General features: G+C 50.9%; 2 protein-coding genes across 2 annotated transcripts in view; one reads left to right on the top strand and one right to left on the bottom strand.

Moving 5' to 3' along the window:
- Nucleotides 1-177: 177 nt before the first annotated feature.
- Nucleotides 178-14008, bottom strand: ribc1 (RIB43A domain with coiled-coils 1). Its single transcript, XM_059949656.1, has 7 exons — nucleotides 13718-14008; nucleotides 11644-11725; nucleotides 8864-9208; nucleotides 4784-4902; nucleotides 3580-3807; nucleotides 1692-1858; nucleotides 178-353 (listed from the first exon to the last, which is right to left on the bottom strand). Exons 1-7 carry the CDS (start codon nucleotides 13832-13834, stop codon nucleotides 272-274), a joined length of 1140 nt encoding a protein of 379 aa, XP_059805639.1. The 5' UTR covers nucleotides 13835-14008; the 3' UTR covers nucleotides 178-271.
- A 453-nt stretch (nucleotides 14009-14461) lies between these two features.
- LOC132380674 (structural maintenance of chromosomes protein 1A) overlaps nucleotides 14462-17516 on the top strand; it is a 56010-nt gene continuing 52955 nt past the window's right edge. The window contains exons 1-2 of the mRNA XM_059949660.1: nucleotides 14462-14668; nucleotides 16146-16334. Of these exons, the coding sequence (XP_059805643.1) occupies nucleotides 14560-14668; nucleotides 16146-16334 (298 nt within the window). The 5' untranslated portion in view covers nucleotides 14462-14559. The remainder of the gene's footprint in view (nucleotides 14669-16145; nucleotides 16335-17516) is intronic.

The raw sequence follows: 17516 nt of genomic DNA, 5'->3' as shown, positions 1-17516 counted from the left end.
CACCAGTGGAAGTGGGGGATGCAAGTTCGATTTCGATGTGGAAGAGAATATTGGCTGAGTTTCCGGATTCCATCGGGTTACGGTCGAGCATGAGTTTGGATGGGCCGAACAGCCTGCTTTCTGTGCTGCAGTGCTCTGCGACTCTACAACGAGGAAGTAATAGCCTCGCTTAGTCAGTACGGTGCCAGAAATAAACTTTATTCAGATCAGAGTAAGATCGTTGAGAAGGTGGGTAGTGACAGCGAGAGCCGCTTTCTCCAACTAGGATTCGTTAGCGGCTGGATGTGTTAAACTGCAGGAAGTACGCGGCGGTCGGCGGGTTTGTATAAACCTCTTTATCCAAGTACTGTTGGCTGCGGATGAAAATCGATGTGAGTAACCGTATTGGCGAGAAAACACTTACCCACACGGGGCGAAGCCTGCATTACTTCGCAGGTACTGAGAAGATCCTGCACTAAACTGTCCCATCACACACTCCCGGGGTCAGACACATAGTGAAGCTCCATCCACACTGTCTGATCACATACTCATGGAGTCAGACACAGTGAAAATCCCCCCACACCATCCCATCACAGACTCCTGGGGTCAGACACAGAGTGAAGCTCCCTCCACACTGTCCCATCACACACTCCCGGGGTCAGATAGAGAGTGAAATGCCCTCAGCACCGTCCCAACACACACTCCCGGGGTCAGACACAGAGAGATACTCCCTCCACACCGTCCCATCACACACTCCTGGGGTCAGATAGAGAGTGAAACTCCCTCCACACCGTCCCATCACACACTCCCGGGGTCAGACACAGAGTGAATCTCCCTCCACACTGTCTCATCACACACTCCCGGGGTCAGACACAGAGAGATACTCCCTCCACACCGTCCCATCACACACTCCTGGGGTCAGATAGAGAGTGAAACTCCCTCCACACCGTCCCATCACATACTCCCGCGGTCAGAAACAGAGTGAAGCTCCCTCTGCACCGTCCCATCACACACTCCCGGGGTCAGATACAGAGTGAATCTCCCTCCACACAGTCCCATCACACACTCCCGGGGTCAGACACAGAGTGAATCTCCCTCCACACCGTCCCATCACACACTCCTGGGGTCAGATAGAGAGTGAAACTCCCTCCACACCGTCCCATCACATACTCCCGCGGTCAGAAACAGAGTGAAGCTCCCTCTGCACCGTCCCATCACACACTCCCGGGGTCAGATACAGAGTGAATCTCCCTCCACACAGTCCCATCACACACTCCCGGGGTCAGACACAGAGTGAATCTCCCTCCACACCGTCCCATCACACACTCCCAGGGTCAGACACAGAGTGAAACACCCTCCACACCATCCCATCACACAATCCCGCGGTCAGAAACAGAGTGAAGCTCCCTCTGCACCGTCCCAACACACTCTCCCAGGGTCAGACACAGAGTGAAACTCCCTCCACATCGTCCCATCACACACTCCCGGGGTCAGACACAGAGTAAAATTCCCTCCAGAAAGACATACAGATTTACATAGGAGGAGAGGGAGCTCTAGTTGAATATGCTGGAGTCAAACCTTGAGGTTTCATTCCCATCATCTCCCCCACCCTCAGATTCTTCACCCTTCACCTACACACACACTCTGTCACACACACACACACACTCTCACACGCACACCTACACACACACACACACGTTGAGGTCACTCACTGGGCCAGCTGCTCACTGCTCAGCTGCCTGTTGTATGTGTCCATCTCCTGCCTCAGTCTCCGGGCCGCCGTCTCCTCCTCTTGCTGCCTGTACAACGCTGCCCGCGCATCCACCAGCCGCTGCCGGTCCCATTCCACCTCCACCTGCGCCTCCTGCATCTTCAGTTTCTGTCGGGGTGAAGGGGGAATGAGACGGGCTAAAGAGTGGAACCCAAGGCAAGGGTCATCTCCTGGGTGGGTCCTAGACCACCTAACCAATGTTCTTTTCCTTTCCCCTCGGAGCCTGCATCCAAGACTCAGTGTCTCTCTGTCTGAGACCATCCTCCCCTCACATTCTCGAGGGTTCTGCCTCCAAGACCACCCCCTCTACTGAGGGTCTCCGCATCTGAGAACCGCAGCCCCCCCTGGGGTCTCTGCATCCGGAACCCACTTGTCAGGGCCTATGCATCTGAAATCACCCCTCTAACTCAGGGTACCTGTCTCGAGGACCACCCTCCCTACCAGGGGTCTCGGTATCCAAGACCACCAGCTTACCTGCGGTCTCCACATCCCCTCCTTGGGGTTCTGCCGCTGAGAAAACCCCCTTTCTTGGGGGTCTCTGCATCCAAGGCCAACCTCCCCTCACCGAACTGCCTTACCTAGGATCTCAGAGACCCCTGAGGTCACCCTGCAGCCAGTACCCCTTGTGTCTGAGGCACCAGCTCAGGCAGAGCGTCTCCCCTCCCTCTGCCGCAGGTGTCTCTGGGGGCCTGAGACGGGCACCGCGGTTGGTGCGACTGCTCGGGGCCGAGGGCGTTCCGCTCTGGCGTCTTGGTCAGGAGTTGTATGTCCTCCCATGACTGTGGGTTCCCTCCAGTACTCTGATTTCCTCCCACAGTTCAAAGACGCACCAGTAGGTTAATTAGTCATTGACAATCGTCCTGTGACTAGGCTGGGACTCGCTGGGCAGAAAAGGCCTGTTCCCCACACCCGTCAGCCATCTCAAGGCATGAATAGCCTTCTCCTTTTCCTAGTATCAGGCTCAAGGGGGTGAATGGCCTCCCAATATGGCTAGTATTGAACTCGTATGGCTTCCCTATTGCCAGAAACAGGTTTGGGCCGATTGGCCTCCCATTCCTAGAATCAGGGTTGAGTGGCCGTGACCAGTTGTTGTTAGTATGGGGTCTTGAGAGCCTGAGTGGCATTTTGGGGCCAGTAATGGGTACAAGGAGCCGAATGGCTTGCTAGTACAGGGCTTGAGGTGTATGGGGTGCCCAGGGAGGGGCAACACCACTGGTGAAGGGCTTGTCGTGTCACCTGGGGCTCCCCGTAGCTGTCTACACAGGACAGCGGCCACACGATACACGACAGGCGGGCAGAACCAGCTGAGGGTAGCCGACAGCCTCATACCCCGGTGAGATAGGGACATGCCTAACCCGGTATGTGAAGCCCGCTCTGGCAGACTTGGGGGTGGGGGGGGAAACGAGATCTGCAGCGTGAGCCAACGGCCCAGAAGGCAGTTCTGCAATGCGCTGTGGAGGGCGAAGGGCCAGACGAGGGACAGGAGCTGTCACGGTCATCCACTGCAAGCCAGGAAGAGCCCAGATTGTGTTCGAACCACTGGGCCTGGACTTCTGAGGTCGAGAGAGTGGAACTGCCCCAGTGAAACAGCTTTTCCTCTTTAAAAACTCTCCGACACAGGTTTCAACACGGGTCATTGTCACAGGTGAGCAACCAACATGGGGCTTGAGGGACCAGGTGGCCTCGCATTTCCAGTATCAATTGACCTACTGTGGCTAGTAAGGGGCTTGAGGGAGCAAATAGCCCCTGCTGTTGGCCTGCGGGTGTGAAGGGGGAGTATGCCCTGTGGTGGCTAGTACCAGGCACAATGGGCTGAGTGGCCTCCTTACCTTCCCCTCCTCAACTTGAAGCCGCTGCTGCCTCCGTATCTCTTCCAGCTGCTGGGCGCTCATGCCCTTCCAGCGGTCGGTGACCACCCGGTGGGGTCCGAAGGCACTGAGTGCCACCTCGGGGTTCTCTGTCAAGATGTCGCCGTACACGTGGGCGCCCACGTCCGCCAGCTTCTCCTCCTCCTCCTTCCGCCGCTCCACCTCCCTCGCCTCCAGCTGCTTGGCCGCCTGCCCCGATGGCCAGAAGTAAAGGGTTCAGGGCTGGGGGGGGTATCCTCTCTACCACCACCCACCCCAACCCCAAAACCGCTACCTCCCCACACAGTTAACCCCATCGTAATTGCCCTGGAAACATTCAGCAGCTCAGTCAGTATCTGTGGAGAGGGGGGGAGAAAAAGCTCAAATGTTGCCCCCTCCCCTCTCCACAGATGCCGACTGGCCTGCTGAGCGTTTCCAAAGCTCTCTGATTTTGCCTCGGGTTTCCAGCGGCTGCACCCTTCTTCCTCCTCGTCTCCATGTTTTCCTGCCCCGTATGCGTTCGGAAAGGTAGGTGAGGGAGATTGGTCAAAGGTGAGCAAAGACCTTGGTTGGCATGGACAAATTGGGCCAAACGGCCTCTCTCCTTGCTGCCTGACTCTGTCTCAAATGGGTGACTCCCCCATTATTATTTTTAAACTGTGACCGCTGGTAGATTCTCCCGTGAGAGGAGACGTCCACTTCACACCCACCCTGCCTGGAGCCTTGAGGGTCTTAGACAATCATATCCCCGGATCTTCTCCCTCCAAAGGACAAATGTTGTTCACAATGTAGCCCGCCTGTTCCCGTCAAGGTGGAAGGGGCAGTGGGGAGGGAGTGCTGTGGGAGGGGAGGGGGGAATGCTGCACTGAGGGAGGGGCAGCGATGAGGGAGTGCCACGCTGAGATCGAGGCGGTGAGATGGGAGGGGAGGGAGGGTAGGGTGCTGTACCGTAGGAGGTTGGCGAGTGGGGGACACTCTGCTGAGGGAAGGGGCAGTGGGGAGGGAGTGCTGTGGGAGGGGAAGGGGGAATGTTGCACTGCAAGGAGGGAGCACAGATCCCCTTTAGGAAAACCTCTGTTGGATCGGCTGGGTTTTCCTGAACGGCACCAATCTCTGCCCGCTTGCCCCCCCCCCCCACCGTTTCCACTCCCCCACCCCGCTCCAATTGTCCCAGCATGCCCCCTACCAGCGCCATATTGTAATTGAGAACGGCCGTATCGAGGGCCCGCCGACAGTCCTCTTCCATCTTGGAGAGTTGTACCGCTCTCTGGTCCAGCTCCACCTGTTTCTTGTGGAAGAGCTCGTCTGTTGTGGGGAGAGGTGGTGACGGGGGAAGTACAACACCAGGTTCAGGGTCAGACACACAGGACAGAGGCAAGTGAGCTCTGCCATTCCATCATGGCCGATGAAATTTCCCTGCCTCCTCCCTGTGACCTTTGATGTCCCCACTAATCAAGAACCTTCACTTTAAATCTACCCAATGACTTGGCCTCCACAGCTGATGGTGGCAATGAATACCACAGATTCACCGCCCTCTGGGTAAAGAAATTCCTCCTCATCTCTGTTCTAAGCGGATGGTGTTGTGCAGCAGCTGTGGAGGTACTATTGCGAGTGTTGTGACTGGTTGTGTCGTGGTCTGGTAGGGCAGTTCAAACTCACACGAACGCAAGAAGCTGCTGAGACTCTGCCCAATACATCAGGGGCACAGCCCTCCCCACCATAGGTCGTATCTACAAGAGGCCATCATCAATGATCCCCACTATCCGGGCCAGGCCATCTTCTCGCAGCTCCCATCGGGGCAGGAGGTACAGAAGCCTGAAGACCCACACCACCAGGTTCAGGAACAGCCGCTTCCCTTCAGATATTCGGTTGGTGAACCAACAGGCGCAGCCCTAATCACAACCTCACTCCAGCAACGCCAACCACCTGGCATGACGATTGAATAACTTTTGGTGTACAATCTGTTTATTTAATGTGAATGCTATGCCTCTTGATGCTACAGTCTGCGGCTTCCTAATTAGCTACAGTGCCTATAAGAAGTAATAACCCCCCCCCCCCCCGGAAGTTTTCATATTTTATTGTTTTACAACATTGAATCACAGTGGATTTAATTTGGCTTTTTTGACATGGATCAGAAAAGACTCTTTCGTGTCAAAGTGAAAATAAATTTCTGAAAATTGTTCTAAATTTATTATAGTTATTAATCACAAAATAATTGATAATGTGATTACTCACCCCTTCTGAGTCAGTATTTAGTAGATGCACATTTGACAGCAATGAGTCTGTGTGGACAGGTCTCTATCAGCTTTGCACATCTGGACACTGCAATTTTCTCCTATTCTTCACAAAACTGCTCAAACTCTGTCAGATTGCATGGGGATTGAGAGTGAACAGCCTTTTTCAAGTCCAGCCACAAATTCTCAATTGGATTGAGGTCTGGACTCTGGCTTGGTTTTCAGCCATTCCTGTGTAGCTTTGGCTTTATGCTTAGGGTCATTGTTTTGTTGGAAAAGAAATATTCTCCCAAGTCACAGTTCTCTTGCGGACTGCATCAGGTTTTCCTCCAGGATTTCTCTATATTTTGCTGCATTCATTTTACCCTCTACCTTCACAAGCCTTCCAGGGCCTGCTCCGGGGAAGCGTTCCCACAGCACGATGCGGCCACCACCATGCTTCACGGTAGGGATGGTGTGTTTTTGATGATGTGCATGTTTGGCTTGGCATAGCATTTAGTCTGATGGCCAAAAAGCTCAATTTTGGTTTAATGAAACCATAGAACTTTCGTCCAGCTGACTTCAGAGTCTCCCACATGCCCTCTGACAAACTCTGAGATTTCATGTGAATTTTTTTCCAACAGTGGCTTTCTCTTTGCCACTCTCCCATAAAGCCGTGACTGGTGAAGCACCTGGGTAACAGTTGTTGTATCTGCAGTCTCTCCCATCTCAGCCACTGAAGCTCATAACTCCTCCAGAGTTGTCATCGTTCTCTTGCTGGCCTCCCTCACTAGTCCCCTTCTTGCACAGTCACTCAGTTTTTGAGGACAGCCTGCTCTAGGCAGATTTATTGACTTAACTGTACTCCAAGGGATATTCAGTGACTTGGAAATATTCTTGTATCCATCTCCTGACTTAAGCTTTTCAATAATCTTTTCTCAGAGTTGCTTGGAGTGTTCTTTTGTCTTCACGGTGTAGTTTTTGCCACTGACTCACCAGCAGTTGGACCTTCCAAATACAGGTGTATTTTACTACAGTCAATTGAAACACCGTGACTGCATAATGATCTCTAGTTAACTAATTATATGACTTCTAGTTCCAACTGGCTACAACAGGGATGATTTGATACGTCATATTAAAAGGTGAATCAATTATTTTGTGTTTTATATTTGCAAATAATTTAGATCGCTTTGTTGAGGTCTGTTTTCACTTTGACACAGAGGAATCTTTTTCTATCAATCAGTGTCAAAAAAGCCAAATTAGATGCACTGTGATTCAATGATGTAACACAATAAGACATGATAACTTCCAAGGGGGGAGGGTGCGGTGAATACTTCCTATGGGCACCGAACCTCCTGTAAAGTGGCCACTGATTATACGTCCCTGGTCTTCTGCAGCTGTAGCCCATCCACTTCAAGGTAATATGTTGTTTGTTGTGCGTTCAGAGATGCTCTTCTGCACACCACTGCTGTAATGCGTGGTATTTAAGCTCCCGTCTCCATTCTCCTCTGACCTCTCTACTTAACAAGGTGTTCTCACCCACCAAACTGCCGCTCACTGAATGTTTTTTAGAATTTTCAAACCATTCAGTGTAAACTCTGGAGACATGAAAATCCCAGAAAATCAGCAATTTCGCAGATACTCAAACCACCCCATCTGGCACCAACAATCATTCCACGGTCAAAGTCACTTAGATCACTTGTCTTCCCCATTCTGAAGTCTGGTCTGAACAACAACCTCTTGCATGCTTTTATGTATTGAGTTGTTGCTTCATGATTAGATTAATGAACAGGTGTACCCAATAAAGTGCTTATATGCAAGGAGGTCTGTTAATGCATACAAGGACATGTACATGACAACAAACTGGCCTTTGGTGTTGCAACAATAACCTCGCACTGGGCATCAGCAAGACAAAGGAATGGATTGTAGACTTCAGGAAGGGGGAGTTGAGGGAACACACACACACACACCAATCCTCACCGAGGGGTGAACAGAGTCAACACCTCCAAGCAGGTATCCTAGGCCAAGCGTATTGATACAATCACAAAGAAGAGACACCAGCAGCTATGCTTTGTTAGGAGTGTGAGGAGATTTGGTTTGCCACCAAAGACTCTGGCAAATCTTTACAGATGTATGGTGGAGATTCACGAAAACATTTCTGAGATTGAGAGGCTTATTGTATGTGAGCATTTGATAGCTCCGGGCCTTCACTCATTGGAATTTAGAACATTGAGGTGGGATCTCATTGAAACCTATATTGAATGCTGAATGGCCTCAATAGAGTGGATGTGGGGAGGTGGGGGAGTGTAAGTGCAGAGGGCACAGCCTCAGATTAGAAGGACATCCCTTCAGGACAGAGATGAGAAGGAATTTCTTCAGCCAGAGGGTGGTGAATCTATGCAATTCATTGCCACAGATGGCTGTGAAGGTCAAGTCACTGGGTACGTTTCAAGAGATTGATAGGTTCTTGGTTAGTCAGGACATCAATGGTTATGGGGAGAAGGCAGGAGAATGATGAAATAGCAGAGTAGACTTGCTGGGCAATTCTGCTCCTATGTTTAATGGTCTTACGGACTCAGAAAGATCCATCAAGGGCACCTTCAAACGGAGATGCCCCAAAAAGGAGGCATCCATCTTGCAGGACGCCATCACTCTCTGCTCATCAGGGAGGAGGTACAGGAGCCTGAAGGCACACACTCAGTATTTCAAGAACAGCTTCTTCCCCTCTGCCATCCAATTTCTGAATGGACATTAAACCCATGAACTCTACCCCACAATTCCCTTCTTTTACACTATTTATTTATTTACTAATTTTGGTCATTTTATGCCTTTACCGCTGCTGCTATGTGGCGAATTTTACATCTTGGTCGGCCATAATAGATTTGACTCTGACTCACGTGAACATAAGGGAGGGAGGTGGTGAGGGTGAGGCAAGAGGATTTGGATTTGTGGGGGTAGAGAGGGGAGAGGATGGAACCGAGCAGAGAGGAGAGAAGGCAGGTGAGGGACGGGGAACATGGCAGAGGGAGAGGGTGGGTGGGGAGAGATCGCACCTGCATACTTCTGGTCCCTCTCAGCCCGTTCCTTCTCTCGCCTCTGTGCCGTCAGCCACTTCTCAGCCTGCTGCTGCTGGTATTTCCGCCGGCTCTTCTCGTTGTGGTCCTCGCCGGCAAATTTCTGCAACCCCGAGGGTCCGCAGCGGGGGTCATCCTGACTGACCCTCGCTGGCCGGTCCTTCTTCAGCCCCTCAGGGTCATAGAGGTCGAAGTCGCGACGGTCCTCCGGCCGCTGGTAGTGGGTGCGGTAGGTGACCAGCTGCTCGTTCAGCTGGCGCACCCGTTCCAGCTCTTGGGCCTCCAGCAGCTGAGCCGTCACATCCTGACGGAGACGCTCAGTGTCTGCAGAGGGAGGGGATGGTCAGACATAGAGTGAAGCTCCCTCCACACACTCCTGGGGTCAGACACAGAGTGAATCTCCCTCCACACCGTCCCATCACACACTCTCAGGGTCAGACACAGAGTGAAACTCCCTCCACACCGTCCTATCACACAATCCGAGGTCAGACACAGAGTGAAGCTCCCTGCACACCGTCCCATCACACACTCCCAGGGTCAGACACAGAGTGAAACTCCCTCCACACCGTCCTATCACACAATCCGAGGTCAGACACAGAGTGAAGCTCCCTGCACACCGTCCCATCACACACTCCCGGGGTCAGACACAGAGTGAAGCTCCCTTCACACCGTCCCATCATGCACTCCCAGGGTCAGACACACAGTGAATCTCCCTCCACACCGTCCCATCACACACTCCCGGAGTCAGACACACAGTGAATCTCCCTCCACACCGTCCCATCACACACTCCCGGGGTCAGACACAGAGTGAAGCTCCCTCCATACTGTCCCATCACACACTCCCAGGGTCAGACACAGAGTGAAACTCCCTCCACACCGTCCCATCACACACTCCCAGGGTCAGACACAGAGTGAAGCTCCCTCCACACCGACCCATCACACACTCCCGGGGTCAGACACAGAGTGAAACTCCCTCCACACCGTCCCATCACACACTCCCGGGGTCAGACACAGAGTGAAACTCCCTCCACACCGTCCCATCACACACTCCCGGGGTCAGACACAGAGTGAAGCTCCCTCCACACCGTCCCATCACACACTCTCGGGGTCAGAGACAGAGTGAATCTCCCTCCACACCGTCCCATCACAGACTCCTGGAGATGCACACAGAATGGAGCTCTCCTTACATCATCCTATCTCTTTAATGAGGGGAGGCCAGAGAGCCTGCTTTAGGTTTCTTTGGAACAGAGGAGGCTGAATTTGGAACGAATCTGAGGTAAACAAAAATAATGCTCATTATCTGGTTAGTAAGCATCACAGACCAGTACTGCACAGTAGAGACCCTTCGGCCCACAATGGTGTGTTAAACCTGCTACAATATCAATCGAACACTTCTCTCCCACGTAACCCTCCATCTTTCTATCATCCATGTGCCTATCTATGGGATGCCCCTAATGTATCTGCCTCTTCCAGCACCCCAGGCAGGACGTTCCACAGACCCATCACTCTGTGTGTAAAAACCCTACCTCTGACAAGACCCTGTAATTTCCTCCGATCACCTTGAATTTATGGGGGAGGGGCTAGAGAGAGCAACCCAGGGACCAATGAACGCCCAGGCTATGTCCACTTCAATCATGTTGAAGCTATGCCCCTTGTTCCAGCTGTTTCTGTCCTGGGGAAATGTGTCTGGCTGCCCATTCTGTCAATGCCTCTTATCATCTTTACAAGTCAACTCTCATCCTCTGCTCCAAAGAGAAAAGCCCCCCCAGCTCACACAACCTTTCCTCATACAACATGCTCTCTAATCCAGAATGGAACACAACACTCCAAACGTGGTCTGACCAGGGTTTTATGGAGCTACAACATTACCTCGCAGCTCCTGGACTCAGTCTCCTGACTAACAAAGACCAACACACCATATGCCTTCTTAACATGTCGTGGCCTCTTTGAGGGATCTGTGGACGTCGACCCCAAGGTCCTGATGTTCCACACCTCTGATAATCCTACCATTAACCCTCTCGTAAGTCCGTGGTGAAGAGGAGGGTCACTAAACAAATCTGGCACATCCTCAGCATGACCGACAGAATAAGCAGCGGAGCCCCTTTTGGAACAGACTCACTCAGCTCCGCTGTCACAAAGATCGTGACAGAAAATCTTCCCTACCAAAGGCAAACAGCAAATACAACAGTTCATCTCTGTGTGACAGAACACACATCGTAGTAAATAGTCTCTGTTTTATTGTTTTGTATGTTATTATTGCACATTGGTAAGTTATTATTGTGTATTATTACTCTGTACTTTATTATTAGTTCAGTCTGCACACTGTGTTTTTAAATGTTGCTGCTGTAATGAAATAATTTCCCACTTGGGATCAATAAAGTATTGATAACTATTATTATTATTACGAGGAAGTCTGTAGATGCTGGAAATGCACCCACAAAATGCTGGAGGAACTCAGCAAGTCAGGCAGCAACTATGGAAATGAATTTCGGGCCTTCATCGGGGCTGAGAAGGAAAGGGGGGAGATGCTGGAATAACAAGGTGGGGGAAGGGGAAGGAGGACAGCTTGAAGGTGATGGGTGAAGTCAGATGGGTGGGGAAGATAAAGGGCTGGAACGTGTACATGCGTGAGTGCCGTCTTCTTTCAGCTGCCCGCCTGCGAGTGCTCTCTGACTCCGTGGCAGTGCCCGTGGTTATGACAATTGGCAACAAATCTGCTCATCGCTCCCTGGTCCTCAGAGTTGAAGACCGACACTCACCAAATGCCTCATTCCGCCGCTCCTCCCTCTCCTCCTGGGTCTTCTTCTCTTCCACCTGGTGGTCCAGGAACGGCCGATCAACCTGTGAAGAGAATACACACGCCACTAACAAACAGGGAACGCTCCAGGGACTGCAATGCTGTGGGGAGGGAGCACTGCTGTGTGGGAGGGGCAGTGAGGAGGGAGCGCCGCACCGTGAGGGACAGAGAGAAGGGAGTGAGGTTCAATGCCCTGGCTGCCTTTAAAGAGTTTCTATGGTCTCCCCACGATCACGTGTGCTCAACCCAGTTTTCCAAAGACATTTAGACTCAGTACATTCTGGGCGTGGGATGTGGCGACATTTGCTTGCTGCTCCCCCAGCCCAATCCTCACTGATCTGATTTGATCCGAATACACTTTAGTGTAAGTTTCTATGTTTTGATGTAGATGTAACAAATAAAGCTAATCTGTAAAATCTATCTTTTCAGATTTAGAGGGGGAAAGGGCAGTTTGAGTGTGGGGCCACACTGCTTGAGGAAGAATTGGTGGAGGCTGGCACTCTAACAACATTGAAGGAACATCTGTGCCAGTGCTTGGATCAAAGTGTTGGTGGCTTTAGGCCCGATGAAGGGAAATGGGATTGGTGTAGCTCGAGTGTGACGCTGTCTAGTTAGAGGCCGATCCGGGATCCACATCATTGAGGTGTTAGGGTGAATTCCCTAAGTGGAGAACGCTTGTCGAACACTGCTCCTTCCACCAAAAATGGATTTCCCGGTAGCCGACCATTTTATTCATTTCCATATATGCCGCCTGACCTGCTGACTTCCTCCAGCACTTTTTATGGGTTAGCTCATATTCCATCTGGGCAGCCTCCAACCTGATGGTATGAACATTGATTACTCCTTCTGGTAATGAAAAAATTCTTTATCATTCCCTCTTTTTTTATTCCTGAGTCTGGCCTCTTACCTCTTACTCTTACCCCCCCCCCCCCCAGTCCCCTCCTCCTTTCCTTCCCCCTATGGTCCACTCTCCTCTCCTATCAGATTCCTTCCTCCCCAATCCAACCCACCTGCCTCCTTCCCCACCCCCCCACCTTTTTATCCTGGTGTCATCCCCCTTACTCCCCGGTCCTGAAGAAGGGTCTCGGCCCGAAATGTCGACTGTTCTATTCATTTCCACGGACTCTGCTCGAACTTCTCCGGCACTGTGCATGCGTGGCTCTGTGACTTCATTTAACGTGGGGAGGCCGATGCACGGGCAGTCACCACATGGTTGGGGTCAGTGTCCAGTGGCCCTTCACTGCTGCAGCCGTCTTCTGCCAACACTGCCGTTGTGATGTTCTTTGTGACCTCCTTTGTTAGCTGCACATTGAGGTCCTTGTTGGATCACTGTCTGTCTGGAACCCTCCCCTTTGACCTTTACCCCATGGGTGACCCTACCAGGAGCTGACCTCCACTCTCAGGAACTCTCAAGCCTCTTCACCACTATAATCCTTGGAGAAAAATTTTATATTTCAGCTCCACAGCTGAGTGTCTCAGAAAGGTTGTGTCCATCATCAAGGACCTTCACCATCTGAGACATGTCCTCTCCTCGTTACTACCATTAGGGAGGAGGTACAGGAGTCCGAAGACCCTCACTCAATGAACCAGGAACAATTTCTTCCCCTCTCTCTGCCATCAGGTTTGTGAATAGTATAGACCCAGAGGGCACAGCCTCAGAATAGTAGACTCGACGGGCCAAATGGCCAAATTCTGCCTGAAGGGCAGAATCTCGTTATTTTCCCTTTGGCATTCTTATTCACTTTTGTAACAAAAGTTGTCTTTCACAAAGCCACAGATTTATTTTATTCTCCAGATGCTGGAATTCCTGGGGGCGGGGGGCACGCGGAAAGGACTGGAGGAACCCAACATGTCCGCAGCATCTATGGCGAGGAAATAAACAGTCGATGTTTTGGACCGAGAGCCGTCGTCACGACTGGAGAGGAAGGGTGGGGATTGTGGAGGGGAAGGAGTTTAGTACAGGTAGGTTTCATGACGCGTGTCAGAGATGCTGAGCTGAAGGGCCGAAGGGCCTGGGGACCAGGGGAGAAACTCACCCCTATCGTCCTGTATCTGGCGTTGAAGATGCGACCCTGTCGCTGCTGCTCGGCGTTCCGTCGCCTCTCGATGGCCGCGGTCTGCTTTGGGTCAACGGGGATGTCCAACTTGTACATCTGTCTTCTTCAGAATATGAAATTCTTAATAATTACCTTTAAATTTAGCTTGCTGGAGGCCCCTCGGCTGTTCGCCTAAACCCATTCGCTAGTATTAAACCACCCGGAGCGCCCCAGTCTGTAACGAGCAAGGGACGCCGTGCGTCTCCATGGCAACCAGCTCACCACACCTCGACGAGTGAAGGGGTTTTTTCCGTAATCAAACGTTTCTCATTTAAAAGTTGGGTTTGCATCAAAACTTCTTTAAGAACCACCGCATTTGATTATTTATTACCTATCATCAGAATGTTAATCTTTCGCACTACTGTGAAAAAACAGCTAATCCAACACAGTTCTTTAAATGCAACACCCCTCTTCCCACATGTTTAGATTGGCATTTACTTAGACCAATAATTGGTGGAAATAGAAGGAGGAACCAATAAGCGATCAATGAAGGCGGGGATAGAGTTTTGTGTCGGGATAGCGATTTGCATTTCGGAAGATGTTGTTCTCGTTTGCAGGGATTTACCAATGCGCACGCGCATTAAAAAAACTGGCCATTGCATTCTGGGAGTTGTGGTGCCAGGACGCTGTTTCAAAGATGGGAGTCACAGGGGGAACTACAACCTCCGGCCGAGAAGTCTCGCGAGGCTTTGAGCGGGAAGCGGGAGAGTGTTGTCCGGGACTGTTGTCGTCGGCGGGTCCCGGGTTTGCGGCGTCGCTTCGGCCCCATCGCCGCCTTCGCCATGGGCTTCCTGCGGTTGATCGAGATTGAGAACTTTAAGTCGTACAAAGGCCGCCAGATTATCGGGCCCTTCAAAAAGTTCACGGCCATCATCGGCCCAAATGGCTCGGGTGAGACGGAAATCGAAGCTGGGGATTGAGGGGCGGCGCTAGGCCGCGGCTGGGGGGGGGCGGGGAAGGCTCTCCTGGAACCCGCAACCACATACTGGCGGGAATCCTGAAACTATGTGTAAATCTCAGACTCTTATATTTGCAAATATCTGTATTATTTTTGAAGCAGTCAAAATAATTATTTCTATGCTATGTAACAGTTATTTCTGAACTGTCACCTTATATTTCTAAATGCTCCCCAACACTTTCCGCCTAATTCCTCCCAATCATAAAAGTGGGGTGTTTTGAATCCCCCCCCCATATTTTTTGGAGTTTTTTTGGATTCAATGCGCTTTTTGCTAATCTCATTTTGGGCTCCATCTCTGCCTCTGCACTGCTTTATTTTTCAAAGACTCCCAAATGCCCCCATTCCCCAACTGGGCATTTTGAACCACCTCTGCCTCACGTTCCTAGGTCGGGGATTATTTAAAATGCCACCCTTGCCAGCTCGAGGGTTCTTGTTCAGTGTTTAACGGTTCCTGATGTTTACTGGTTGTAACGACAGAGGGGGCGGGTAACCACGGCTCCCTGGTGGCAGTGGCGCAGGTGGTAATGAGGAGCAGAGAGCGGGGGCAGGGAAATCATTAAATTTCGTGTTGCTCCCCCCCCTTCAAATGCCAGAAGACAGAAAAATTGGGCTGATTTGTTATCCCTCTCCACCTTACTCTCCGGCCTTCTCCCCGTAACCGTATCAGCCTGACTAATGAAGAACCTGTCACCCTCTACTTTAAATATGCCCAATGACTTTGCTTCTAGAGATGTCTATGGCAATGAATTCCACAGACTCACAGCCTCTGGCTGACGAAATTCCTCCTCATCCCTGTTCTAAACGGATGTCCTTCTGAGCCTTTGGTCCCAGGCTCCCCCCACTATGGGAAACATCTTTTCGAGGCCATTCAGTAGGTTTCAACGAGATCCCATCTTATTCTCCTAAATGCATTAAACTGTCCTCATTTATTGACTCAAGCACTACACACAAGATGCTGGTGGAACACAGCAGGCCAGGCAGCATCTATAGGGAGAAGTACAGTCGACGTCCAGACCCTTCGTCAAGACTTTTTTACGTTAGTCCTGAAGAAGGGTCTCGACCCAAAACGTCGACTGTGCATCTCCCTATAGAAGCTGCCTGGCCTGCTCTGTTCCGCCAGCATCATGTGTGTGTGTTGCTTGGATTTCCAGCATCTGCAGATTTCCTCGTGTTTTCATTTATTAACTCTTTCATTCCTGGCATAATTCCTGTAAACAACCTCTGGACCCTCTCAATGTCAGCACATCTTTTCTTCCATAAGAGGTCCAAAACTGCTCAATACTTCAAGTGCGGTCCGACCAACACCTTACTGTAAAGCCTCAGCATTACATCCTGGCTTTTATATGAATGCTAACGTTGCATTGGCCTTCCTCACCATTGACTCAACCTGAACGTATCCCCTCCATGCAGGAAAGTCAAACCTCATGGACGCCATCAGCTTCGTGTTGGCCGAGAAGACGAGTAACCTGCGGGTGAAGACTCTGAAGGACCTCATCCACGGCGCGCCAGTGGGCAAGCCGGCTGCCAACCGGGCTCTGGTCAGCATGGTGTACTCCGAAGACAACGGGGAGGACAAAGTCTTCACCAGGGTCATCGTGGGTGAGCTGCTTTGAGGAACGCTCAGTCCTCCACTAAAATACCATTCGCCTTCGGTGCCGATGATCGTGAGCCGGCCTGGCAGTGGGTGTGGTGATGGGAGCTGGCATAATTCTCTTCCATTAGTAATGGTGGGTTAGAGGCTTTCAGGTTGGGCTGACCCTCCAGCTACCCGATGGGAGTCGGCCTGGAGCTGTGCCCAGGGCCAAGTTCAAGATTGTTTAATGTCACTTCCAGTGCAGAGTGTAAAGAAGAACAAAATAATTGTTACTCCAAATCCGATGCAGGGAAAAAAAACACAGAATAGGATAAAGAACACACAACAATAAAACAAAATCACAATAAATAAGTTTATATACATTGACTGTGTGTCCATAAAATGACTCTAGGCACAGGAATGTCTGTATGTAAGGTGACTGTAACAGTAAATGATAATGTGGGGGGAGTGTGGAGGGATGGGTTAGTAGGTGGAGGTGTTGATCAGCCTTACAGCTTGAGGAAAGAAACCATTTTGAGTCTGGTTCTGGTGTGGATGATATGTGGCCTGCTCCCTGGTGGCAGTCACCATTACAGAACTGTGCAGAAGTCTTGGGCATATGCTGTAAGTATATCTTGGGTGCCTAAGACTTTTGGACAATACTGTGAGTAATTTTATGTATTCCACTGTATTGCTGCAAAAAAAACCCCGGATTTTGTAACATGTGAGTGATGATAAACCTGATTCTTCTGGAATGGAAGACCTCCTTCCTTAGATTTGTGTGTTAAGAGCTGTGTCACCTTTCTTAGATAAGGGGCCCAAAACTGCCCACAATACTCTGCATGTGATCTGACTGGCACCTTGAAAAGCTGCCATGTTATTCCTCCCATTTTCCATTCCCCAATCCTGCTGTCACCCCCTTCTGCTTCCCTCTTCTCTCTTTCCCTTTCCACTCTCACTCCATACCTCCCCTGTAAGACCATAAGCTGTAGGAGCAGAAATAGACAGTTTTTCCCATGGAATCTGCTCCACCATTCCATCGTGGCTGATTTATTATCCCCGTTCTCCTGCCCTGTTGATTATTCTGTGATAGTTGGCAGCTGCTGGGCCATTTGCATGCTTGCTTTAGTTCAAGTTCATTGTCATTCAATGGTATACTCATGCAGTACACAGTTCAATTAAACATTGTTCCTGTGGGGCCAAGGTGT

The sequence above is a fragment of the Hypanus sabinus genome, chromosome 24 (genome assembly GCF_030144855.1).
Source record: "Hypanus sabinus isolate sHypSab1 chromosome 24, sHypSab1.hap1, whole genome shotgun sequence".
Lineage (NCBI taxonomy): Eukaryota > Metazoa > Chordata > Chondrichthyes > Myliobatiformes > Dasyatidae > Hypanus > Hypanus sabinus.
The sequence above is the reverse complement of the archived record's forward strand: the minus strand, read 5'-3'. Positions and strand labels throughout refer to the sequence as shown.

Bases quoted from the DNA above. Each gene is read 5' to 3' on its own strand.
- ribc1 (XM_059949656.1), bottom strand. From the start codon at position 13,834: ATGTACAAGTTGGACATCCCCGTTGACCCAAAGCAGACCGCGGCCATC. The intron at 3,808-4,783 runs GTAGGGGGCATG...CCATCGGGGCAG, and splicing joins TCAATTACAATATGGCGCTG to GCGGCCAAGCAGCTGGAGGC. The intron at 1,859-3,579 runs GTAAGGAGGCCA...TCACCCCGACAG, and splicing joins TTCAAGTTGAGGAGGGGAAG to AAACTGAAGATGCAGGAGGC.